Below are 20,074 nucleotides of genomic sequence, written 5' to 3'. Positions count from 1 at the left end.
ACATGATGGATTACAGCTCAGGGGTAATGAGTGGAGCACTGCAAAAGCCCTCAATGAACGTCTGTCACTCACAGTCCAAACCCACTGGCAACAGCCAGAGCTGTCACAGCTCTCACTATAATCCCAAAAAAAGCAATTAAACTCAGCCCCATGCTCACAGCCTTAGAGCAGGGGGTGCATTTCCCTCTGGGCCACCTGAAAGACAGCCCTGCTTTGATACACATCTGCACCATGATTTCCATCTTTACATGGCTTGTGTTTCTGTAATTATCCTGCAGAAATTACTGATGGGCTTTGTAACAGCTCACTGCATTCAGCATCACACACAGGGCTGGGAACTGCACATCTGGAGGTCAACTAACAAGTTACCCACAGTGCTGAGAGAAACAGGCTCCAAATTCCCAGGTTAGGGAATCAATTCCCTTCCCAAATTCCCTTCTTTCTTTAGGGTCTGAGATAGCCACATAATTTTCTCCCTCAGAGCTAACAAGCCACCAGCAGTGTGGATTTCAGAAATGCCAGGTGACATGGCAGCCTAAATGTCACTCCAAAAGAGATCCACAAACAGATTTAGAAAAGCATTGCAACTCTTCAGGATCTGAGTAAGCCTTAGGGAAGTACCTATGTGGGTGACATGCTTAAGTCCTGATAATTAAGTCAGTAAGTTTTAGTTTTAGGTGATGGACTCAGAAACTTCAAAATCATCATCACTGCCATTTGTCCAACCTGGTAGCTAAATACCAGGTCAACAAATGCAATTTCTGCTAAAAAATGGCATTTGGCTGTAAATAAACTCAATTTTGTCCATGTCACAAGAGTGGAGCTCAGGTAATTTTACAGTGCACTGGGTAAAGCTGATAGAGCAGGGGGACCTGGCTAAGCTGCTTTTGTCTGTGACACTCAGGGAAGCTGCACTCTGATAGAGCTGGCTGCTTTATCTGTGTCCCCAAAACCAAGGAAGGGCATCGCTTTCAGACTATGAAATGTCCTTTTTAGCCCCTTCTGCTCAAGACCACTGGAGTAATATAATTTTAAACACAGCAGCTTATGTAGTGTATGAAAAGAGCAAAAGGCATCTAATTTGCATTTGCAAATCTAATTTTCAAATTTCAGGCTGATTTTCAAATATTTTTGGAAGTCAGGGCTCTTTTGGTCCAGGACAGTCAGATGCACACAATTTACAAAACTGCAACTCCATGTAAAATTCAGAACTAAGTCTGAATGCTGAAAAGCTGCAAGGTTGAGAGGGTAATTAGAAACACTGACCACTTAATAAATTACTGACCTGAGACTCCTTTAACAGTGTGAACTACTCTTGCCTTCAGTCCCATCTCTCCTGGTTTACCCTAATAAAGTACACAGAGGAGCAGGCCCCATCTGGTATAACTGGGAACATATTAGATGATTTGGTTTTTATTTTTAAAGAAATCACTTCCCCTCCATCTTTTCTCTCTAATTTCTCCAAGAAACTGGCTGTTCCTAATAGCCTAATTTTAATCACAAAACTCACGTGTGGGAACCAGTCACAAACACAGTAATAGCAGTGCTTAAACTGCCTCCACAGGAATCTGGCATTTGTTTTTTTAATTGAGAAAAAAAAAAAAGGGAAAATAAAGAAAGCAACGCTACCCAATGCAACCCTGTGTGTTATTTGCAGATGAATCAGTCTTGTTTGTGATTCACCAACTTACTCTGCTAAACACAGAGCAATTTTCCCTGAAGGTGCACTCTCTGCAGGGAGACAGAAATCCCTGTAAGACACAACATGTACAAACTGTCCCCTTGCTCTGACAAGAGCCATCAGAGAAAGACCAGAATGTGGAGATGTGGGGTGGGATGATGAGGAAAGGGCGCTGGGAGGGATGTTTTAGAGACACCACAACCCTGAAGCAATGAAAGCCAGCTACAAACTGCCCCTACTGAAGAGCCTCTTGAAAAACTGCAGATGCTTCTGCCGAGGATTGGATTTAGCCCTACGGATTTTAACCTCCTCTTGTTGAATAAAAAATAGTTACCATAGAAACAGCAACATTGCAGAATAGCCGGTCAAAATCCAAGCACACCTTCTCCGTATGGCTCGGGCCAAGGCAGATGGCATTAGGGCAAAGATCCCCTCCCACACAGCGCCTGCTTGGCTCTGCCTGGCCACTGGAAGCATGGGCAGAGGTAAACAAGATGGATATTCATCCACTTGGGGGTTTTTTGGTGTGTTTGTGTCCTAGGGTGATGTTATGATGCTTGTACCCCCATTTGTATGTTCTGTTAATGCTGTATATCATGTTCTGTGCCTTCAAGACTGGCTCTGAAGAGTGCAAGTTTTGTTTTGGTTTTGCTATCAGCTGCTCCCCCATGGCTGGTGGGACACAGAGATGGGGCAGTGCATAGTGCTGCTTTTGCTTTTCGCTTCTGCTCATTAGCTAGTTTAGCTAAGCAGTCCAAATTTTTGCCTGGACTGTTTCTTCTTTCCCTTTTTTTGGATCTACTTAAACCTGCTCCAGACTGGGACCTGGCAAACATGGAGAGTTTGCACCTTGTGGCCTACTGGGGCCTACTCTGGGCAGCAGCTATCTCCAGCACCAGAGGGACTGACTGATCACAGAGCGACCACCCCCAGGAGAGCGACTTTCTGATTTTGTCATCTTTTTCAGAGTGCTGTCACCCAATATTGTTCATTTTGTGCGCTGGGGGTGCTATGCCTCTTAAATAAACAGGTTCTTCGCACTTCTCTCTGAGAATCCTTCCCAAATCAGTTGAGGGCAGAGGCCCTGTGGGTTTGATTTCTGGAGGGGCCCCTTTGGAGGTTTTTGCCCAAATTTCCCCAAAACCAGGACAGCTTGGTTTGGGTTTTTTAGCATCTCAGAGCCACAGTGCTTCACAAGCGTTGGTGACACCCAGTTGTGTTATACACCCAGGTCCCCTTTCATGGAGGGTAAAGTCACACAGAAAGGGTGGCACAGGTGGGAACAGCTCCTTGAGTGCTCAGAGTGAAACCTGCAGTGTCTCTGCTCACACCCCCTCAACACACAGCTCCTCAACTGTGAGCAGGGACTGAGGCTGCCCACGGTAACATCATGGCAGGAATCATTACTGAAAAATCAACAGGAATTTGTGAGAGCAGAGGGGATCAGGAGCCCATTCAATGCACACTGTGAGATACAACCACCCTGGAAAACAGCTATGGACCACAGCTGCCTTTGCTTTCTTTGAGGACATTAATTCACCTTTAGATCACACAGTAGTAGACTCATGGAATGGTTTGGGTTGGAAGAGACATTAATGATCATCTCATTCTAGAGCCTCTGCCATGAACAGGGACACCTTCCACTGTCCCAAGATGTTCCAAGCCCCAGCCAACCTGGCCTTGGACACTACCAGAGATGGTGCAGCCACAACTTCTGGGCAATCTAAACCAAGGCATCAACCCCACAGGGAAGAATTTCTTCCTAATATCTGACCTAAACCTTTCCTTTTTCAGTTTTAAGCCATTCCTCCTTGCCCTATCTCTTCATGCCCTTACAAAATGCCCTAAAATGGGTGACTTCTAGGTATCACCACCCCATACATGGCAGCAGATGATGCTGCAGGTGCACATCAGCCCCTCTCAGTGGAAAACACTGCCCAGGGATGTGGAGGGAGGGAGCTCAGGATGTCACAAACTCCCTCACACCAAGGCTGGATGCAGTGATTCAACTAAACCAGGCTCTTTTGCTGACCTCTCCCCATCCTGAGAGATTCCCAATGAAGAAAACTACACATGCCAGAGGGATGAGGAAAGTTGAGGGACCTGGTTCTCACTCATCCCATCTGCTTGGCTTGAATTGCCTCTAGCATTTCCCTCCCAACCCTGACTTTCATATGGTGCTGCCAAACAGACCCTGGGGGCACCTGAGACAGGGCTTGGCTTCTCCCACCTCCCTGGACTGCTCTCCCAACCCAAATCCCTGCTCAGCCTTGGACAGTCAGGGAGCTGGAGAGGGTTAGAGCTGTTCACTGCTCACAGAGGTACCACCAGGCTGCATCTCACCCTCCTGACTCCTTCTGTGGTGTCCCATGGTTCTTACAGAGATAAGTGCTGAGGCAGGAGTGGATAAAAACACAGCAGAACAACAGAGGGATTGGGAAGCCACATGTCCTGGATTGCCAAGCAAATTGTCTTCTATCTGCCATCTGGATGCAAGTTGTCTTCTGTTCAGTGGGCAGTTTTCCTTATCTCTTCCACAACTACTCCTCCCCACTGCATGACTGATAAGAACTACAGCATCCCATTGGGAGATGTGAGCCCAGAGGGAGGAGCCAAGCATTGCTACCTGGATATAATCTGGAGATTCTGGAACACCAGCACAGCTTCTCCACTGGATTTCCCAGAGGAGCAGCAGCTGCCTCTTCCACTGGATCTTCAGAGGAAGAGACTGCACCTTTCTACAGGATCCCTGCTCCAGCAGAACCACCCCTGACACTGCAGGAGGGCTGCAGCCACAATTCCAATGGGACTGTGACCAACACCCTGACCCACAGGATGTCAGGTTGGGTTCTGACTCTGTCAGTGTTGTTTTGATTTACTGCATTGTTTATCTTTTTATTTTCTTCCCTAATAAAGACCTGTTATTCCTGCTCTGATATTTTTGCCTGAGAGCCCCTTAATTTCAAATTTCTAACAATTCAGAGGGAGGGGGTTTACATTTCCCATTTCAGGGGAGGCTCCTGCCTTCCTCAGCAGACACCTGACTTTCCAAACCAAGACCCCATGCACGTCTCCCAGCCAGGCAAGCAGCAGCCATGGAAAAGGGCTGGAGAGCCCACAGATGAGGCAGAACAGATGGAGTATAAATAATCTGGCAGCCTGCAGACAACTCGTGGGTTATTAAAGCACGGCGTGCCAAGCCAGGCCAGCCAGGCCAGCAGGGCATGAAGGAGCTCGGGATTGGGGCTTGGCTTCCAAGGGAGACCAAAGGCATGATCCTTTCAAATTGCTGCAGCAGCACGTGCCCATCCACTGAGGGGGATGAAGACACAAAACCCCTGTTGGGCTTCAAGGCTACTCATGCAGCCAGGTCAGGATTGTCCATGAGTGAAAATCCTATGAGTTTCTCTAATTTCAACTCTTCCAGTACAGAAAACACTCTGAAACACCCACAGTGTTTACTAAATTCTGAGAGATGTTGTTTTCTGTGGTATTTTCTGCGGTCCTCCATGGCAGGAAGGAATGAATCTGACTCCATGTTCTTAAAAGACTAACTTATTATTTTATGATATTATATTAAAGAATACTATACTAAAACTGTACCAAAGAATAGAGAAAGAATACTTACAGAAGGCTACAAAGAATGATAATGAATCTCATGACTCTCTCTCCAGACTCTGACACAGGCTGACCGTGATTGGTCATTAAGTTAAAATAATTCACATGAAACCAATCAAACAACCACCTGTTGGATAAACAACCTCCAAACCACATTCCAAAGCAGCAAAACACAGGAGAAGCAAATGAGATAATATTGTTTTCCTTTTTCTCTAAGGCCGCTCATCTTTTGAGGAGAAGAATCCTGGGCAAAGAGGATTTTTCAGAAAATATGATGTGACAGTTTTCTTTAAAAAAAAATCACTGTCTTGGAGAAAATGTTGCTCTTACTCTCACTACTAAAATGCATTGTTCATCCAATGGAAAAAACTTTTTTTTTTTTTGTAGGAAGGAGTCCTGTTCAATATTTGTCCTTAGGCTTGTGAGTGTAGAACTAGAAGCAGCACTCTGTCCTGAATTTCAGGGGCAGCTCTTGCCTGGGTGGTGGATGGTCCCTCCATCTGTCTCATTAAGAGAGATCTGTTCCAACTGATTCCTTCCATGTCACTAGTTTTAGTATTAATTAATACTTTTAACTGGTAACAGGAGACATCCAGAAGCTCCAGTCAGTAACAGGAGAACACTGGGCTGGGTATAATAAAGAGGGTTTTTGCTAGAGAGGTTTAGAGCTGGAAAGAACAAACAACTTCAGGAAAGGAGGAATGGGACCAAAGGCTATAAAGCAGGAACTTCCACCTGTATTAGGTATCTAACACCTCTCTCTCCTAGGTGCTCTCCATGCAGTTTATCAGGATGTGGTTTAGGGATGTGGCTGATAACAGCTCCATCCAAGCCAGGCATCAGGATTCACTTCACAGGAATTTGGAACAGGATACCAGTGTGCAAAATCCATGGAAAGATGACGAGCACCCCAAATCCTGGGTAGGATTCAGTTGCCCAAACAGGTGAGGTGAGGATCCATGAGATCTGCATGGCACCCAAAGATCTGGCACAGGAGACTGGAGAAAGCAGAATGGGAGGTCAGAGAGGATATCCAGGATCTCCTGTCTGCCCCTCTCCAGGAAATGAAACCCATTCACCTCATACAAGGTGCCGGGCTGTAACTCTGCAATATGCACTGGTTTGTAGTATTAGGGCTGTGTTTGGAGCATGGCTCCCTCTCAGAGAGCACCAGCAATGCCAGCACTGAAGCATACCACTGAAATTATTCCACTTAACTTGCAATCAGGCCCCAGCAACATTTTGACCATTTTTATTCACAACAAGCCCTGACCATTTTATCAGGTGTCATCTGAAGCCCAAGCCATCATTTATGACCATACCAAACCAAGTGTGGGAGCATCTCAACAGCACTCTGAAATCAGAGCAGACACAGCAAAGGACACATGTCCTTGGGCTGTGGCCTTTTGGAAGGATTTGTGCTCCTAAGCCATTCAAACATCCTTGAAAACCCTGTCTGTATTTATTTTTCTTCAAGGATCAACATGTTTTCTGAAAGGCAGGGAACGACAAAATAGTAGGTGCATTGCAAAAAGCTTTTGTGAGGAGGAAAATTTATTCCAGGATGTGCAGTTTGCAAAACACTATGTTTAGTAGCTGCATAATAGCAGCATTTTGTGACAGTTAAACATCATGTTCCTTTCTCAAAGGATCCTAAAGCATTTTACAAACACTTCCAAACATATGGCCAAGTGTAAAACAGCACCAGGAAAAAAAAAATAGAGAAGAAAATCCTGTTTGCAGCTTTCTCTCCTGATTTTTGCAACCAGCTCATGGGGTCTGGTGTCCTCTCCCTGGATGCCAAGAGGGGATCAGGGCTGTGCTTCTGCAAGGGGTTTTTGGAGCTGTTGCTGAAGACCACCATGTGCCAAGTTCAGCTCTGCCACACTTGTGAGCATTGATAATTCAGGCTCAAACCCACGGTTTTTGAGCTCTCAGGCAGAACCCAACCCTGTGACACCGAAAGTGAGGAGTGTCACAGCAGCAATGGGCTGACAGACCCCTGAGAGCTGCTGCTCCTCACCCTGCAAACGTGGCCCTGCTCTGCCAGTGCCACCTCCTGGGGACAGCTGGATGGCACCACGGTGACACTTCCCTCAGTCAGGCAGAGCTCTAAGGACAACATGGATTTCACTCACAATCCAGCCCAGGGGACGTGCTCATGGAGAGCAAGCACACACCTCCACCCTGCTCAGCCAGGGAATTCTGCAGGGAAATGTGGAAAAACCAGAATGTAACTGCTCAGTGTGCAGTCACCGTGCCTGTCTGCCAAAGTAGACACTTTCAGCTTTCCCGAAGATCTCTAAGAGTCGCCAGGTGTCAAACCTTGTGTTTTTTATCTCATCTAGCAAGGAGCCCCAAGCATGGTGTAGAGACACTACTTCTGTGCTGGGACTGTAAATAAAATTTGAAAAATTAAAATTAAAAGGAAGTTATAAAAGACACCTCTGGATACAACACTGTTTGCTGGGATCTGGGATTCTACTTGAAGGTCCCACAGATAATCCTTGGCTTTCTTTGCCAGATCAGTTGAGTTTACTCCCAAGTCTCCTAAACCCTTAACTCATGTTTAAGTCATTACCAGAGGAAGACTAGCTCACAGGCACAGATGACATCTTGTCTTTTTCTCCTTCATGAAAATGTACAAAATGGGGTTGATTCACCCTGAATAGGCAGAATGAAGTCATGGCCACACACAGAAAATTTATTCAGTCTCCTGTCTTCCCAACACCAGAACCAGGGCTCACACAGCAACAAAATCTGAATTCTGCTCATCTTGTGCTCACCTTCCACATTATGATAAACAGAGAAGTCCTACTGACCTAATCATGGACCTGAACATTGACATTTTTGCCATATTTGGCCCCAAAGTAACTCTACTCTTGCGCCATTCAAACATTCTAAGGTTTTGCACTGTTTTTTAAGACAAACCTCTTTGCAAGCTCCAAGAACACAGAACAGCAACTGAGATTTTATGAATTCAAATTTATGACCTGCATGCAATAATTAAAATAAGTGGGTATAAGTCTGGCACACTGGGAAGAGGCAGCAACACAGCTGTTAGTCATAAACTTTTTTTTTTAAAAAGGATGTTTCATGAGCCTCATCAGAAACATTCTTCACTCTTTCACACAGACAGGAATAAAATTTACACATTAGAAAATCCCTTCTGTGATTTAATCCCTGCCCCACACAAAGCATTTTTGATCTTGAAGCTGCCAATGCAAACTTTTAATAGAGTTGGCAGATGGAAGCCTTGGATGAGATGAATGGCAGAGACCCAGAACTCCGTGCACACCACTTCCAACCCAGCACAGGGCTCCTCAAACCCACATCTGTGCCCAAGGCCAACTCCAATCTTCCCTCTTCTCCCAGCCAATGAGCCTGGGCTTTTAGCAAAGTGTCCCCTAATTAATGTGGCTAATTTGAGTGCCTCCCAGCTGGGTGAGGAGCCTGGATTCCTCATGGGAAGCTGCTGGAATGTCCCTGCAGGGAGGGTGAACGTGGCACTGGGGTTTTGTGGCAGCCAGAATGGGACATGGTAAGAGACTTATTCCAATTACAAATTGTTTCAGTTAGAAAAGCCCTCCAAGATCCAAATCCAGCACTGCTAAGGGCACCACCAAGTGCTACATCCACACATGAACTGCACCAATTCCAAGGATGTTTTGGAGCATCCCAGTGCAGTGCTCCTGCAGGGCTGGGAAGGAACCCAGGCTGGTGGTGTCCCCAAGCAGGAGGTGACAGCAGAGCCATGGGGGCACTGCTGTGCTCACACACAGCTCCCTGAGCCCCTCACTGCCCATGCCACCCCAGCCAGGGTGGAACTGATGGAACCAGGCAGGCACAGCTGTAAATCAGGATTAGCTGGAGCCACCATGGCTCACAGCAGTGCAGATTTACACAGGAAATTAAAGGCAGTGCCTTGGGGCTGAAGCACCAGAGTGAGAATTAAAAAAAAATTATAAAAAACAAGATGTAGGAACAAAATAATCTCTCACTTCCACTACAGGTCCCTGAAGGAGGTTTCTCTACCTTGTGGCTTGCGATCAGGTGAAAACTTTGGTGCAAGCCTCACGGAAATCTCTCCAGTTTGTGTCAACTTCTATAGTCACAGCCTTACTATTTCACAGTTATGTATGATGTCTTTGCAGAGATTTAACAGAGTAAGACACAGGAAAAATAACTGGAGAAATCCCTGCCTGCCACCCCCAGCCCCCAGAAAACACCAACTAAGAAATAAGTCCACACATAAAAAGTATTTTATACAAACATCCAACTTGTGACCTTCCACGGTTATGTATTATAGCAAAGGCCTTTCCAGAGAAAGTTTAACATTAGCTACTAAATATGGCATAGTATTTATTCATCACAGGTTCCACAAGCAAAGAAAAATATCTTTTACCTTGAACACTTCCATTGGAAGAGGAAAATTTGCTGCATCATTAAGGGATTTTTCCAGAGCGCATTTCCACTCAGTTATAGTCTTCAGAGAATAGATATCTAAAGGGATGACAATAACAAAAAGAAAAAAAAAAAAAGAACAACAAAACCAAGAGGTGACTGTTTGGAGATCAAACATTTTTGGAAGACTAAAGTTCTTAAGTCATATGAATGGACAGAGCAAGTGAAATGAACAGTGTCTACATTCCAAGCTGTGCAGCATGGATAAATTCAACACAAAAGCAGCTAGCAGGGGCACACTGGAGAAAGATTGTGTTTTATAACCTGGAGTAAAACCCAGAAAAATTCACATCCTTCAAATTATTCTGCTGAAGGAATAAGAATCATACTATCTCATTACTTGAAAATAGTGAAAAAACTCATTTTCAGTTCTCAAAATACCTGATGTTTCTTAGTTTGAGGAGCCTCAGGTCTTCAAGCAATATTAGTCATATTTGAACAAAACAAATATTATCATTATTAAGACACCTGTTCATCAGAAAGTGTTTAAGGTTTGGGTTTTTTTTTTAAATTGCAAGGTTGGGGTGGGTGTGGGAAGAAACATTTCAGCTAAATCCCTACCCAGACACATTTTTTGGTATCACACTCAAACCAGAGCATCACACCAGAGCAAGCACTTACACTTATGAATTTTCATCACTATATTTTTAGGCAACATCCTTGTGCAGCTTCACATTGCTTGCAGTGAGTTTCTTTACACAGGTATAATATTATTAAATCATGATATTAACAAGCCCTTTATGGTTCAGTGCAGTGAAATGCCTATGAATCATCAAAGGGAACAATGCAGGAACAATGCTGTGATGGGGAACATTATATTGGATTTACTCCTGCCCTAGAAAACACATTGTTATCTTGCACGTAACAAGTTATTGCAGAACATTCATATCAAGGCCTCAAAGAGAGAAGATAGGTAGATAGATTGCAACAATTATTAAAATGGAAATGAACATGTGCTCAGTAATAAACTCAAACCTTGATACAGAGTGAAGAGTGTGGAGCTTTTCTTTGGCCAGTCTGGCTCCCCTCATTCACATCAAGGTTCAATTTGGCCCAATTTGCATTTAAATCCTGTACATCTAATAACCATATATATTTACTAGCTAGCAGAAGATTTACCGCTGTATCCTACAATTCTGAAAGAGGGAATAAAAAATATGTGTAAAAAAAAAAAAGGAATTGGCAAGCACTGTTTCCACCTAGCACTGATGCTACAAGAGAATTTTATGCTCTGAACTCAACAGATTTAAGACCTTATCAAAGCAGGATTTGCAGAATCACTCACTGAAGTGGATGTATTTATACTTCCACTATATCAAATCTCACTACTTCAGAACAGACATCAAGGATATGCATATGAATTTAAACACACTTGAAGGGGAATGTTAACCTTTCAGGGCAGTATTTTTAATTCCTCAGCTGCCTGGTTATTAATGGGAACATAGATTTCAAGTCTTTGTTTACAATGTGTGCAGCGGGCACAAGTGTTAAGAAGTGCACTCTTTATCTAACTGTTCATTATTTTATAGTTCTGTTGCTCCACTTCTCCCTTGCCTGCAGGAATTCTGATCAGCATCAAGTGCAGGGAGGGGGATGACTCACCTTGTTTCTTTCTTTTTTGGTTTAATTTACAGGGAAATACTTAACACAACATGATTTTGCCCCATGCTGCAACCAGCCTGTTGTTTCAGGACTGAGTTCAGAAAAACTCTGCCTGATGCTTCCCTGCTGGAAATAAACCTTCATTTTCTATTGTGATACCACTGAAGCACAGGAAAGATGAAACAGGCATTTTGGGCAACTCTGGCCAAGTTTTGGGCAACTTTGGCCAAAATCAGTGAAAACAAGCAGCAACTTCTTTGGGCAGTGTCAACAAAATTCAAGATACAGAGGCACCTCCAGTGGTTTCAAGGGCCAGCAAGGAATATCACGTGTACATTTAATTAGTGGCATCTCACTTATGCTGGGCAAGTGTATGGACACTAAATTGCATGGTTAAAAGAGCATAAAGCATTTTATTTAAGTGTCAGGGCTCCAGGTAATTGAACAAAGTGTACTGTGTCAGTTTGTATTAGGGTTCACAAGCAGTGAGCAATTAAAATGACTGGCAATTTGTCTTTAAATAGAAAGTGGCATAAACCAGGATGATCTTGTCCTGCATAAACAGCTGAGCTCAGGCCATGAGCGGCTCTGTGTCAAGCAGCCTGTGCCAATTTGCACTAGCAAGGAGGCTTATTCCAGACTCAGATATACATCTGAAGGGAAAAATAAGCTATAACCCCTTTGCTTCAGTTAAATGGGCTTGTGAGATATACAGAGTTGTTTGAAGGAGACAGCTGAGATGCTGTTTCATAGAATCATTAAATGGTTTAGGTTGGAAGGGACCTTAAACATCATCTAGTTCCAATCCCCAGAGCATCCTCTTTCACTTTAAGTGGGTGTTAGGATGTGGGTGGCTTCAGGAAAGAGACCCCTCCATCCAAAATATTTCTTGGGTCCATAGGATCTCCCTTATCTGAGATGCTCTGCATCCTGAAAGACTGACCCGGGAACCTGGCAGGTGCCAGAGGTGGATCAACAGGGAAAAGTCACACCTCAGACACAGAGGGAAATAAAGCTCAGGGTGGATATGTGGAATCCTAGTTGAGGGTAGGCTAAGCACTGTCACAGGCTGCAGAAGTGATGTATAAAAACACCCTTGTTTGATAGCAAGGGGACACACAGCCTGATTTGGGAGCAGCTGCATGTCCTCAGCATCTCCTCAGAAGAGATTCATAACAGATTTGATTCACAGTCCAAGGCTGCTCCCTTTCCCAATCAAGGAGTTACCTTAACTGGCTTCAGATGTTCAAAATTTAGGACAACCAGGTGTGTCTTCATTGGTTTCAACCCCCATGAGTGCAAAAAATAGGCTTAAAAAGATGTCATTTTACCTATGTTAGGTGTGTCTTAGCACCCTCTTTTCCCTACCCATTATAAACAGAAAGCAAGTTCTCATGCAGAACTGCCTTTTGATGCCTGCCCCATGGCAGGTGAATCTAATCCCTGATGAGTAAAAAACAAAGTGCTGCCCACAGAATCTCTGCTTTCTAAGAAGCCACAACTCATTCATTACTGCTTCCCTGACTGCTCCAAGATTCCTTTTGCAGACCTTTAAGTTGCAGCAGATCCCATAAGATCAGCCACTTGGGGTTTTTTTCTGTCTTCTTCCTCTCAGTTAATGCCTCATACACTTCATTAATTCATTGTGCCTCATGGACACATTGGATGGCTGGATAGGAAGATCTTAAAGGGTTTTTTCAGCCTTGATGATTCTGTGACTCCACATTAGGTGGATATCAAATGACCAGGAGAGGAACAACCAGAATTCCTGGCTCCAGAAACTCCTCAGATTTCCACTCCTGCCTGGCAGAGCCTGACAGCTGGGTCAGAATGGGGGACCAATGAAAGACCCCAGAAGCAGTGATCAGGAGAGGATTTGGACAAAAACAGAAAAGTTCAGACCTGAAGGGTCTTCTCACAGCAAAATCCTACAAGGCTCAACTTTAGGAGATTTAAAGTAATGAAGACCTATTTAAGTGAGGAAGAAGATGTGAGCATTGAGCCTATTAATAAGTGTTGACTAAAAAGTCAATGACCAGAGAAATGAAAGGAGAGGAAACAGCTATCAGGTAAAAACAGATAAGAACAAGAGACAGAAATTTTAAAAGTTAAATCAAGGAGAGGGGAGAAGAAAAGTCAACTCCAGCAAATAAAGAGTCCAGTAACAAGTTTAGAGAAATACAACTGAAAAAATGAAAAGAAAGGCATGAGGGGTGGGGAATCCACAGAGAAGGATTCCACAACTGGATAAAAGGAGGAAAGAGTAGAAAGCAAATGGAATGAACAAAAAGGAAGCACAAATCTCCTCTGGGCCATTTCTATATTCCCCAAACCTATACAGGCCAAGAGGGCTCAGAGATGGTCAATGAAAAAATTGTTTCTCTGTAACACCAAGACTCTGTAAAATAACAGCGGGTGATATTCATGCTCTCCAGCACTCACATCTGATTTAGAAATGATGAGGAACATTGATTCCCATCTACCAGAGAAGAAAAACACACACTTCCTAAAAGCACTCAGGACCCAAGTCCCAGACAAACTTGTGAAAACAAGAATTGAACATGTCAGGCTCAACTCTCCTCATTAGGTGTGAGGGACAGAAGCCACAGCAGAAACACCTTCCCAGAGGAGAGGAACTTTCATGGAAAAACTTACACCCACAGCACAAAGAAAAGGAGGCACAGACCTGGATGTACTTAACCTACACAGGAGAAGGTGGCTCAATCTGTGATCCCAGACTGGCTTAACTGCAGTCCTGATCCCTTTCCATTCCAGCTGGTTTGAACACTAAACTCAACCCTAAAGACTTTCAAACCCTAGAGACACTTCATCTCCAAGCTGTGATCTCCTGGTGTTTCATATGGTCTGACAGACTTGCAAAGACTTCAGATGAATTTATTAATAAACAATACAGTCCACATGACCCACTCTGAACTCAAATTAGATGGACCTCACCTCCCATTTGTGCCACAACCAGAAACTACTGACAAAGCAATGTGAATGCTGGAAAAGGAAAAATCATCTCAAAACATCAGTGAACACCACAAAGGGAGACAACATTTCAAGGAGGCTCCTTACCTGCAGGTGGGTCCATTCTGTATTTATTCTCTTGACACCACCCGACTGGTCGAAGTCTGCAATCCAAGTAAAACAACCACTGGTCATAGGATTCAGTCTCCTCCAATCCCACATAGCGAAGGCGTAATCTTCCTCCAACATTTTCAACCACACTAACTATCCAGTACTGAAAGGGATTCTGGGAATCCTGCAGCTCTATTAAGGAATCAACTGTAATGAGGTCTACAGGGTTTTTTCCTCGCAGAGGCTGTTTGAATAGAAGCAAAACTCCTTATTTTAAACTTTATTTGAAGACTTCTCAAGGAAACAGATGACAGCAGAAGATTATTTTTGTTTTTCACACCATCATCCAAGCGATCAGCAAACAGTCTGTTCTTCTTCTATTTTACCCAATGTCTTCCAAGTGCAAATTCAGAAGTAAAACAGAAAACAACAGTTGTGCTAATTTCTCAAGCGACATCATCAACAACAACAACAAAAAAAAGAATAATAAAGGTGGAACAGCTTGTGAGGCACATCCATTTAGGAGGCTCCTGAATTACTCAAAGTCCAGTTGTATTAAAGGATTTAAAACAAATTCTCACTGATTGCAGCTGATAAGAACCAACCACAGGACGGGACCCTGATATTTACCTAAAAGGTGACTATTTTGTGTATGACCCAGAAATTTCACTCTGTGTACTGATCTCTTTCACCAAAGATCAGCTTTATCTTATTCCTACTGGCACAGAGAGCAAATTATCCCCCCCAGCCATGGATGCAGGAGGCTGTGGGGGTTATTCCAAAGCTCAAAGCCCAAGGCACAGAGGATTTGTTGGGTCAGGCCACCATGCCCAAGAAATCCCAGTGACTGAGGTTATTTGCTTCCACATGGTTATTTTCTGGGATCCCATTTTTGCAGCCATTTACACGTGTGTGTAACTTTCCACCTGCAAGCACAGGCATTAAAAAACCATGAGATGCTCTGCAGAACAACCCCTTTGGGGCTCAGTGGTTTTATTTTGTGACTCTGAGCATCTCTGTGTGCTCAAGTGGTTAAATTTCTTATTTGTTATTAAATACAAGTTTGAATTCTTATGCAATGTCTCAGTTCTGGGGTTTTAAGAGCAGCATTAAAATGACCCCAAGACTTGGAAGCATTGATCCCCAAAGGAGATGCTCAGCAAAGGCAAAATATATTAAAAACAAAGATTTTTTTTCCTGTGTGTTTGTCCCACTTTTACTTAATTAAACCATATAAACATCTCACATTACTTTTTAAAGTATTAATTCTGTAAATCAAGAGTCAGTCCAGGATGGTTCTTTCTAATAGTGGCTACAAAACAAAACAAGGAGAAAACCTTATTTTTCAAAAAGTTATTTTTCCTACTGAATATTGAAAATATTGAAATTTTGAGATGCAATCAATTTTCATATGTCTCTCTTAATCCAAAAAAGCAGGCAAGAGCATAAGAATATGGTAAAAAATGCAATTAAAATTAACAAAAAGCTTATCACAAGTACAACTTTAAACAAATTTATGATTAACAGATATTTCTCAGAACAATATATTTGCCATAATAAGCTACTTTTCTACAGTGCAAGCTGCAAGCATCTGTATAATCTCTTCAAATATTATTTCATGGCAAAATGCAGTGTCAGAATTTAATAATACAACAGAAATCCACTTTAATGTGGATTTTTCCCCTCTCATACAACTGCTTGCAACCAAATATTCTTTAATATGAAAGGATGGTGTAATGATTTAACTTATTATAATAAATCCCTGGCTGTATCAAAGTGAATATTGCTTCCCTGATTTGTGTGCTAAATTTTAAGCCAATGGGCTGTCACTTACCCCACGAGAACTGAATGGCTAGGATTAATAATCAGCTTGCATGAAATATTAACATTTACCATCATGCAAGAACCCTTTACATACGTAGCTGGCACGTAAAAAAAAAAAAAAAGGATTTAAAAAGTAGCACTACATATTGATTTAACAGCCTAACAACAATCTGCAGCACTCATGAACAGCAAATCTGTCAACAGGGGCCAACATACATTGCAGGACACAGACAGCACTGAGCACATAAAACACCAGGAAAGGGTCAGAAACTGCTTCAAGCCAACTCAATGTTTTCTCTCTCTGCTTTTCTGCCTGCAGAGAGGGGAGGTTTGGCACACACCAGAGATGGGGGCTGGACACCACCAGATTTCTGCATGTGTTAGTCCAGGAATGGGGATGCAGCAGGATGTGGATTATTTGGGGTCTGCAAGGCTGTTCTTCACTCAGACTGGGGGGGAAAATAACCCTAATAATATTAATTATCTTTGCCAGGTCCATCCATACTGCTTGGGCACGTGGAAAAAGGATGCAGCTGTGGATGGTGGAAGTGAGCAGGGACAAAATGACCAAGAATGGTGCCTGGATGGACACTGGCTTCAGACAAACCAACGTGAGCACTTTCACCAATTCCTGTATGGCCTTGCTCTCAGCCTAAACAGAGGGACAAAGAATGAGGGGCTCCTGCAGGACCATCTGTCTCCTCTCCAAAGCACCCACAGCAGAGCAGGGCAGGCCCTGATGCAAAAGCTGCCCTGGTTTCAAGGTGAAGCTGTGGGATTTTTGTCCAGGATCTGAGGCTGTCCCAGGTGCAAGCCACCTCTTGGATTTGCTGCACAGACTGGGCTCTGGGAGCATCTAAAAAATGAACCCTTCTGCTCTTCTGAGGCCACCTCACCCAACTTCCCTGCTAAATGTGACTGCTGGATTTAGGTGGAGGGAATGTCCTTGAGGGAGCACTTCCCATATAAAGATAAACCAAAGTAGGCTGATGCTCCACATCAACCTACTAAACACCCTCTCCAAGCTGTGCCACAGAGTCACAGAATGGTCTGGGTTGGGAGGGACCTTAAAGATCACCCAGTTCCAACCCCCTGCCATGGGCAGGGACACCTTCCATGAAACCTGATTGCTCCAAAACTCATCCAGCCTGGCTTTGGACACTTCCAGGGATGGGGCAGAGATGGACTGGCAGCTCAGCTCACCAGTTTGATGGATCTATTGGGGCACTGAAGGGCTGAGCTCCCCCTTCTGTGGATCCCCTCCACACTCCATGCCTTGCTTGAGCACCAACTTTGTAAAGAACAAAAAGGCAAAACAAACTCCCGGTGCCTGGGTGAGAAGCAGAGCCAGCAGAGTCCAGGCACTGCTGCCATGGATTTTGGGGCAGGGCTGGGTGAGGTCCCAGGGCTGGCAGACACAGACACTGCAAGCACACAGTGAGGAGGAGGAGGAGGAGGAGGAATGCAATCTAATACATACACCTTCCAGCAAATTGGCAGGGGCCGTCCTGGCGCCGGTCAGATCCTGGATGAGGAACTCTGTCCAGTCCATGTATTTCTCCTTGATTGCTGGGGAAGGGGAGAAAAGGGAAGAAAAGAAATGCTTAGCACAGCAGATTGCAGTGACTTGCCATGTGTGTGTCACACAGTGGATCTGGTGTATTTATTAAGAAGAAATTCTTCATTATTAGAGGGATGAGGCCCTGGCACAGGGTGCCCAGAGAAGCTGTGGCTGCCCCATCCCTGAAGTGTCCAAGGCCAGGTTGGACAGGGCTTGGAGCATCCTAGGATAGTGGAAGGTGTCCCTGCCATGGCAGGGCATGGAATGAGATGATCTTTCATGTTCCTTCCAACCCAAACCATCCTGTGATTCCATCAGAAACATCTCCTCAGGATTTACCACCTCTAACGTTTTGGATGCAACTGCATCTCAGACAAGGAAAAAAAACTGGTTTGTTGTCCAGTTCTTTGGGCAACCTGTGCACACAGTTAAATCCCGAAAAAAGGGAAGGTGTTGCTCCACTGTAGCCACTGACAGTGATTTACAACATCATGGTTTATCATCCCCATCTCTCCCATTCAGAATTGGCCACTGCCTGTGTAACCACTCGTTTCCTGCTTATCACCTGGGCTCAGATGTGATTTATAAAGTCTCTCTGTATGTTCACTAATGACCTCTGGGAATAAAAGAAGCTGTACAAACTTTCAATTCCCTGACAGGAGACCAGAAACTCCAGGTGCTTTTCCAACAGAGTAGAAAAATCAACCCTGAGAACATCATATATCAGCTGCTGAGTCAATACACCGGCAAGAAGAAAGACTTAAAGTCTTTCCCTTATCAGGAAAAAAAAAAAAAAGAATAATTTCTGAGGTAAACACTGTGAATCAGCATCAATTTAGGACATGTATGCAGTTTTTTAAGATTTGAACTGAAATATACAAATTTTGCCTCTAGGATTAACATTCCAGGTCAGTTCTGGTTTAAATCAGTGGACACATGAAGGCAATAATTCAGCAAATCTCAGCTTGACAGACAGAGATGCCTCTTCAAATGCACTGTGCAGCTGTAATCAAAAATCCAGAAATTTAACTTTAATTCTACCTGCCTGTAAATGAGAATTAAATTACACCTGAAACTTTGTTTTCTCTCCAAACTAATCTTACTTATGTGTGAGAGACTCATCAGGAATGCAGTTATCTGGCTAACTTAGAAACACTTACAGAATGGAAAAGTCACAAACATTTGAAAATTTAAACATTTCCTCTGAACAAACAACCAGATATCTTATTTAAAGACCATTACCCCATGGTAATCCACAGGATTGGATATGGATAAAGACACAAGCCATGCCCAGGGCACCTTGCCTCAACCTCATTTCTGAGCTCTGCTCCTTCCCCAAAAGCCAGTTCTCTCAGCTTGAGCTATACATCCCATTTAGATATCTAAACTCCTTTAAATGTGCATTTAAATGTACTTAAAATTATCAAACCTTAAATGTATTTAAAATTATCAAACCTTGCACTGCTGGACTCGAGCCTCCATAAAATAGTGTTTGAACTTGCCTGGAACCATTCTATGTCTTTTGCAGCACCAGTTTTGCATGATTTCTGGAAGATTTATGACCTTTGCATTATTTAAGATGAAAGAACAGCCTGAGAAAAAATGGTTTAGATATGACACTTTCTCTCTAAACACTCCTGCTGTGTTGAACTCATCAGTTCCTGTCCACCTACCTTAGGATAAAGAAACCAAGCTGAATTTTGGCACCAGGGAGAGGATGGTGATTGTGGCAATGAATGAGGCTGGGGTCCCTCTAGCTCAGATTTCTGCCTCCCCCTGAGCACAGCACTGGGTGCAGCACAGAAAGGTGCAAGTTGAACTCGATTCTGGCTCGTTCCCACCAAGTTGTCAGCCAAATCTCTGAATGCCAGAGCTTCGCTACCGAGGAATGACAAATGTGATAAAAAGCGCACACTTTGAACTTTCAAAGCTGGCAGGACTGGGCGGGAGGGAGATGGGGGGAGAATAGGATTTTTCAGAGTTGACAACAGATTAACAGATTTCAGGGGCTTCCACTTCCAGATGCCCAACTGGAGATGTCATAACGATGCCTGATTCACAGATCTGCCTGTCTGTCAGTCTCCCAGTGCCTTTCAGAGAGAGAGAAAAATCTCTGTCCTTTTAAAAAAGACTTGCACCTCACAGTCTGACATCTAAATAAGGTCCTCTCCACATTCAGATCTGGATTAGAGACTTTCAAAGTCCAAAAGTCACAAGGTGACCTCTGTTTTCAGACTAAACAG

At 43.7% G+C, this 20,074-nt stretch overlaps 1 protein-coding gene across 5 annotated transcripts in view; it reads right to left on the bottom strand.

Annotated features, from left to right (window-relative positions):
• The window catches only part of SFMBT2 (Scm like with four mbt domains 2), a 110,703-nt gene that overhangs the window by 43,200 nt on the left and 47,429 nt on the right, over positions 1-20,074 (bottom strand). For 4 of the 5 annotated variants that reach the window (XM_054292396.1, XM_054292394.1, XM_054292395.1 and 1 more), the window contains exons 5-7: positions 17,751-17,839; positions 14,444-14,690; positions 9,705-9,802 (exon numbers count right to left, since the gene is read on the bottom strand). In XM_054292396.1, the coding sequence (XP_054148371.1) occupies positions 9,705-9,802; positions 14,444-14,690; positions 17,751-17,839 (434 nt within the window). Of the gene's footprint in view, positions 1-9,704; positions 9,803-14,443; positions 14,691-17,750; positions 17,840-20,074 lie in introns of those variants that run through there. The other variant, XM_054292399.1, reaches the window with a different exon arrangement.

The sequence above is a fragment of the Melozone crissalis genome, unplaced genomic scaffold, assembly GCF_028551555.1.
Source record: "Melozone crissalis strain CALT ecotype California unplaced genomic scaffold, PUWL_Pcris_2 ptg000110l_1, whole genome shotgun sequence".
Taxonomy (NCBI): domain Eukaryota; kingdom Metazoa; phylum Chordata; class Aves; order Passeriformes; family Passerellidae; genus Melozone; species Melozone crissalis.
Note: the sequence above shows the minus strand (reverse complement) of the source record. Positions and strands in the feature narration are given on the sequence as shown.